Source organism: Mchenga conophoros, linkage group LG3, assembly GCF_057382185.1.
Source record: "Mchenga conophoros isolate Kocher_MC1m ecotype Shallow Benthic linkage group LG3, M_conophoros_male_GT1.1, whole genome shotgun sequence".
Lineage (NCBI taxonomy): Eukaryota > Metazoa > Chordata > Actinopteri > Cichliformes > Cichlidae > Mchenga > Mchenga conophoros.
This window is the reverse complement of record NC_140528.1, coordinates 52207739-52214791: the sequence shown is the minus strand read 5'-3', so window position 1 is coordinate 52214791 and position 7053 is coordinate 52207739. Positions and strand designations below refer to the sequence as shown.

Genomic DNA, 7053 nt, shown 5'->3' with positions numbered 1-7053 from the left:
AAGATTCACAGCATCACAGTTAAATATTTCTCACTAAAATAGCTGAAATGAAATGAACTGAAGTTCATCATGTCTCCTAAAAGCTGAAAGAGAGGCTGAGAAATGAGGAGACTTCAGAGGTTTTGCTATATGATATATGAGCCAATGGCGAGTGTTCTCAGGACTAAACACATGAAATGATCCGTATTTGTTTTCCTGCATTAAAATCTGCTGCTGAGTCTGCTAAACAACCAGAAAAACGTCCCTTTTGAACGTGAAGTTTCTGCAGCACCACTGAATGAGACTTTCTTTTCTAAGATTCAGAAAGGTCTTCATGTTGGGACATGTGCAGGTGAAGTATCTGAACTCAGGAATGAGAAACACTCTTATTTATGAGTGAAGCAACAGCTAAGCTCCGCCCCTCACATGACTCACCTGAGAAAAACTAGGCAAAAGGATGTTATTCATACGTAGCAAAGAGAGACAAAGAGACGATCAGACAGAGTTCAGATCAAACTAGTTTCATCTGAGCTACAGGAGAGAAAACTGGAAAACTCCCACACTGCTGCTTAAAGCTGCTGACGCTCCACACACTGAATGTGAGTTTGAGCAGAACTCCTGTCTGCTGTTTTCAGCTTCACTCACAGACTCAATGGCTTCCAGATCAGAGGACGATCTCTGCTGTCCGGTGTGTCAGGAGGTCTTCAGAGATCCTGTTATTCTGTCATGTAGCCACAGCTTCTGTAAAGACTGTCTGAAGAGATGGTGGAGAAAGAAAACAACACACGAGTGTCCAGTTTGTCAGAGAAGATCTTCAGGGAATGATCAACTTGTAAACCTGGCTTTAAAGAACCTGTGTGAGTCATTCTTAGAAGACGGAGATCAGACAGCTTCAGAGGCTCTCTGCAGTCTGCACTCTGAGAAACTCAAACTCTTCTGTCTGGACCATCAGCAGCCAGTGTGTCTCATTTGCAGAGACTCAGAAAAACACACCAACCACAGTTTCAGACCCATCGATGAAGCTGCACAACAACACAAGAAGGAACTTCAGGAAACTCTGGAGTCCTTAAAGAAGAAGTTGATGGTTTGTGCAGAACTTCAAGTGAAGTTTGATCAAATAGCAAAACACATTAACGTCCAGGCCCGACACACAGAGACTCGGATTAAGGAGAAGTTTAAGAAGTTTCGCCAGTTTCTAGCAGAGGAAGAGGAGTACAGGCTGGCTGCACTGACGGAGGAAGAGGAGCAGAAGAGTGGGATGATGAAGGAGAAGATGGAGTCCCTGAGCAGACACATAGCTGCTCTTTCAGACACAGTCAGAGCCACAGAGGAGGAGCTGAGAGGTGAAGACATCTCATTCCTGAACAACTACAAGGCTGCAGTGGAAAGAGTCCAGCACTGCCCCCTGCTGGATGATCCACAGGTGCCCTCAGGAGCTCTGTTAAACCAGGCCAAACACCTGGCCAATCTGACCTTCAACATCTGGAACAGCATGAAGGACATGGTCTCCTACACTCCTATCATTCTGGACCCAAACACTGCTCATCCAGAACTCATCCTCTCTGAGGATCTGACCAGTGTGAGACGAGGAGATGAACAACAGCTTCCTGATAATCCAGAGAGGTTTGATCGGTTCTACTCTGTCCTGGGCTCTGAAGGCTTTGACTCTGGGACTCACAGCTGGGATGTCGAGGTTGGATACAGTACATGGTGGAACCTGGGTGTGTTTGCAGAGTCTGTGCAGAGGAAGGGAGACAGATTGTCTGGATTATGGAGAATAAGGTTCTATGAAGGTAAATATTACGCGTGGTCACCATCAGCTCCAGACACTCCTCTCTCAGTACAGAAGAGGTTTCAGAGGATCAGAGTGAATCTGAACTGTAACAGAGGAAAGCTGTCGTTCTCTGATCCTGATACTAACACACACATACACACCTTCACACACACTTTCACTGACAGGATGTTTCCATTCATTAACACTGTGGTTGGTAAATTGAAGGTTCTGCTGTAGAAGGTGTCATTGTCAGTGTAAATTAATTCATAATTATATTTTAATGTTGTTACAAACCTGTTAAACTGCAGCTGTCCACCTGCTGCCTTATTGTTCCAAAGCTCTTTATTACTCACACTGTTCTCACTCTTTCTTTGTTTCTGCTGTCCACTTTTTCACATGGAAAATCATTTCACTGTTTCTTGTTGAATGACCCCCAAACTACATTTAAAATTTTATCAAGTTTTTAATCTGTGATGATGTCAGAAGTTAGAAAGCTATCTGACCAACCAGCAGCACACAGTTTATTTTATTGGCAGTTTTTTTGAAGACATGTAATGTGTATGGGCAATGTGAATACAATATTACATTTATAACCTTGATGATGGAACTAAAGTATAAGAAGAGATAGGATATGTAGAAATTTATTAAATAGAATTACACTGGAGAAGAAATGATGTTTCTAGAATGATGTGATATGTAAACTGTGTCCAATATAAACTTTGATTATCGTTTCTCTGTAATTAATATCTCTGAACACTGGATTGCCATAATCACACGATTAACTCTGTCTTTTCTTTGTTTTATCTTTGGAATGATTTAAAAAAAAAAAACTAATAAAAACAAACATTGACAATCAGCAAACAATTTATGATGACAAGATCCTTTTTCTGAAAAGCCAAGCCACTGCACTGAGAAAAACTAACCAGGCTAAACACATTTATCTGAAGTTTGCCTCCATGGATGATCACAGGACCATCAGAACAAAAATGAGCATGTGTGAAGAACCCAAGAAATACGTCTCCCTTTCAGCATGACAGGATAACAGGAACAATCAAACAGATTTCAAGCACAATAACCAACTGTGACCTCAAGATGGCACCAGCTGATCTGAGATGCTTTATTGCACAGAACACTGCTGATCTGAGAAGTCATCAGAGATTGCCTTGTGTTTTCTGACAACTCCCAGATGAATGCAGATGACTTCAGCCTTACACCAAGAAGGCAGGGCGGATTGATCCAAATATCAATAGTATCAATATCAATAGTATCAATCTTGAAAGGGGATTTGTGAAAGAGAAAAAAAGGCTGTTTGAAGGAAATGAAAGCAGGAGAGCTGTTTAAATGAAAACAAGACCACCGTTCTCAGCATGTCTGCATGGGCAGTGGAAAGTTCTATACATTTAAGTACTCGTAAAACTCAACCCCACTATAAATGAGGGGAAGACATTGTGTGCTTTAGTCCTACTCTGTCCACTTCTCTGTACACTGCGATGTAGAGAACACAACTGCTTGCAAGTAAAACCTTTTCTGACACTGTGATCATTGCTTAAGTATTTTGATGAAAAATTCTTCTGACTGTATCAGATCCAACATTAAATTATTATTATTATTATTATTATTATTATTATTATTATTAAATGACAACGATGTATGTAGGAAGAAAATTCTTCTGATTATAAGGTGAAGTGTAGCTAATGAGCTGCCACAGCTTTTTTTTTTTTTTTGTTAATACAACAGTTGATGCCCAGAGAGCTGCGCTGCAGGTTGCAGCCCTTGGAATGCGGAGCAAGGTACATGTTTTAAGTTGCTATCATTCATTAAATCTTGAATCGATTTTTTAATATAAATGTATTTTGCCATAAACGTCAGAATCTCAGGTGACCCAGTGTTTTGTGTTTGATTTATACTTCTTGAGTATTGTTAGAGAAGCTGCATCCAGATGAAAAGAATCAGCCTTTTGAGATTCACTTACCTGAGTGATTCCGGGATTACAGGTAAACATAGAGTTCTGATCAATCTGCTGATCGTGCAACTATTTCACTGTTAATTCATCATTGCCACATGTCTTTATTTGAATGCAAATACACTATGTTTGAATTATACTTGGAGAGACAGAGTGGGGTGGAGTGCAGCTCTATTATGTTTTGAGCAAATAATCAAATGAACAGGAGTCAACAGAGAAGAGAAGAGAACATAATCAAAGGTTGGTGTTCGTTTGATTTTTATAAAATTAAGTGAAATTACTAAAACAATATTTATTTGTAATAGTACTGTATGGTTGTTTTAAAATTCTGCAGTTTTCTGACTAACTGTGTACTAGCTGTGCACCATGAACACTGCGCATAGACATTTTAAATGCCTTCTCATCTTTCATGTAGTAACATGTCATGCTTATGCATGAAATAAACATAACCAGAAACAAAGAAGGGTACCACAAAGTTTATATGTGTTTAAGTTCTTTAAGTTTAAGTTCAGCATATTGTGAAAGAAAAAAAAAAAACTTGAAAAGAATCCTTGATGGACATTTTAATGTGCTCTAAAAACATGCAGCTTTGCATATTTCCTGCTACTGAGGAAATATATCATACAAAACTAACATCACAACAGAGGTGAGACAGTGACAGATGATGCCTTTAATGCCTCTGGTTCATTTGAATATGCCAAGCTCTGCACATGATTTAAATACTAAACACTTTTTGTCCTAATGAATGGACAAAATAAACTGCAGCAGGTGGATCAAGCCAAATGAGGCGCATCTTGCATTTTGTGCAGTGTGTGGTAGTCAATGAAGAAATGCATGACATGGGTGAAGATTTAGGTGTGTGTGTCTATGTTAAGCATGTGTATGACAAAATAATTTCCATTGCTGAACTGTTTTTCCCATTTGGTCATTGTCACACTTCAGGCTGGGCAATGATACTGTACTTTCTTAAAAACCATTTTGTGAATGAAATAAACAAAACTACCTATATATTAAATTCAATGAAATAAAAAGTTGATAAATAAATGTCTCATTTTGGATTTCTTTTTTTTTTTAACTGAGTCAAAGTAGGAGTTCAATTTATTTTATTTTATTTTCCCAGATGTTGGCAAACTCATCATTTTCCTCTCAGGCCTCTTTGAATTTTTACTGTTTCATCTCTGAACCAAGCTCCTTCATCTATCGTGCATTTAACATCACCGCCATCTTCCTCGTCCTCCCTGTCTGCATCCTCATCCTCCAACATGGTCTCCAAGAATGGAGGAAAAAAGGCTCCACCTTGATGGAAGTACTGAGTCACTCTGACTGCTTCACCTACAACATCGTCATCATGGACCTGTTTGCTGTCTTAGCGTGTGTCTTCAGCTATTGTGGCAGCGTCATGAAAAATTTAAACATGTTATTATGGGCGTTCATTCTTTACTCTGTCTGCTGGTTTGGACTGATTTTCTTTCACATGCTGACTTGTGTGGAGCACTACATGGCTGCTGTTCATCCCATCACTTATCTGAGCTTAAGGAAAGAAAGAGGGGTCAGAATCAGGAATATCAGCATAAGCTGTGTTTGGCTGCTTTGCTTTGCAATAACAGGTTTTACAATGATAAAAGATATCATCATCTCCATTGTGAATATATGTGTTTTGATATTGTTTTTAACCGTCTCCTCCTTCTGCAGCCTTTCTGTTCTCTGTGTTTTAATTCATCCAGGCCCAAGAGAAGAGAGCAGGAACAGGGACAGGGTTGACCAGTCAAAGAAGAGAGCATTTTACACCATTGTGACCATACTGGGAATGCTGGTGTTGAAATCTTTTTGGGATCTGATTTGGTCTGTAGTGTATATCACAGGAGGCCTTAATGGATGTATTTTAATGTCATGGAGTGTCTGGTTTAGTCTTCCCAGCAACCTCTTGTTGCCTCTGTTGTTTCTGTACAGAAAGGGTAAATTTGTGTGTTGCAAGAACAACATGCAAAGAAATTAACAAGCACATGTGTTAGGGTACATTAAGAAAAAAATTGATCATCGTTGTTCATTTTGAGAGAAAATTTGAAATTGAATTGAATATTTGAAAACTGTTGCTGTTTCAACATAAACTGCCTATGTCATTGATCATTTTGAGAATAAAGTTGAAATTTCAAGTAAAATTCTTGATTAGTTCAAATCAGGAGATTACTGTTGTTTTAACACAGACTGGCACCACTGCAACACTCGGTACAAAATGTCTTCTTTATGAGGTGAGTTAATGAAACAAATGGATCAGTCATCTTGTGATACAACATTCATCCCCTCTGTTGCATGAGGGTGTGATGGTTAAAAATCTTTCATCTCACCTTTACCAGCCATTTAATTTTATACAAATCTGTACAACTCTTAAACGTCCTCATCCTGATCACCTCTCAGTGGTTAAAAGAGAACTCATTTCATTCCTTGTTGCTAAAACAGATTCTGAGGTCAGATTTCATTGAGTCAGAGGGTACAGCAACCGTGGCAGTTTGTAATGAAACAACTGAAACCTTTACATTTTGACTTTATTCTCAAAATGATCAATAATATTTTTTTTCTCTCAATATGATCCTAATTCTAATGGTAGCCTAATAGTAATTTCTATTACTCTTTCTCTTTGCATTCCTCAGATTACTTTACAGTCTTCCCCTGCTGTGCCCTATTTCCTGCGTTAGATTAGATACACATTGGATACACAAATAGAATACACATAAAACATTTCCTGTATATTATAGTATACACTTGTAATAGAATTAAATAATACCTGTGTGGATTAGAAGCAGTCTTAAAAAGCTAATAAAAAAGCAACAACAGTGGATTTTTTTTGCATATTAGTGTTTGGTAGGGAGTTGTCTGATTGTTTGGGTTTTGTCTGTATTGTTGCGGGTTATTTAGGGTATAATAATAAGTGCCATTAGACGATTGCTGTTGTGATTTGGTACTATATGAATAAAATTGAATTGAATTGAATAAAATTGAATAGCAAGATAAAAGTTACCGCTTGTGTGTTCAATAGTAAATACTTAAGTATAGAAACAATACTGAAACAATTACAATTCAGCATGGAAATTCTGTATTACTTACTCTGTATATGCATGTTTGCATTTATATTCATTAAAGTTTATGTAACAGTTAATCAGTTGTCAAGCTTATTTATGCATGTATTTACATTATTGTTCAAACACAAATATAACATTTGAACTCAATTTAGGAGGCATATTTGTGGAGTGGGGTTGCTGCATTATATAACCATCACAGAACATACAGACACATAGAGAGTCGACAGAGGAGAGGCACAAAGAGAGAAAACTAGATAACA

At 38.0% G+C, this 7053-nt stretch overlaps 1 protein-coding gene across 1 annotated transcript; it reads left to right on the top strand.

Annotated features, from left to right (window-relative positions):
* Positions 1 to 482: 482 nt before the first annotated feature.
* On the top strand, positions 483 to 3318 carry LOC146579397 (nuclear factor 7, brain-like). The gene has a single exon (XM_085269284.1). The coding sequence runs from the start codon at positions 632 to 634 to the stop codon at positions 1988 to 1990; it is 1359 nt and encodes a 452-aa protein (XP_085125410.1). The 5' UTR covers positions 483 to 631; the 3' UTR covers positions 1991 to 3318.
* Positions 3319 to 7053: the final 3735 nt, after the last annotated feature.

What these genes read in the sequence shown, in the direction of transcription:
- LOC146579397 (XM_085269284.1), top strand. Translation starts at nt 632, where the DNA reads ATGGCTTCCAGATCAGAGGACGATCTCTGCTGTCCGGTGTGTCAGGAG.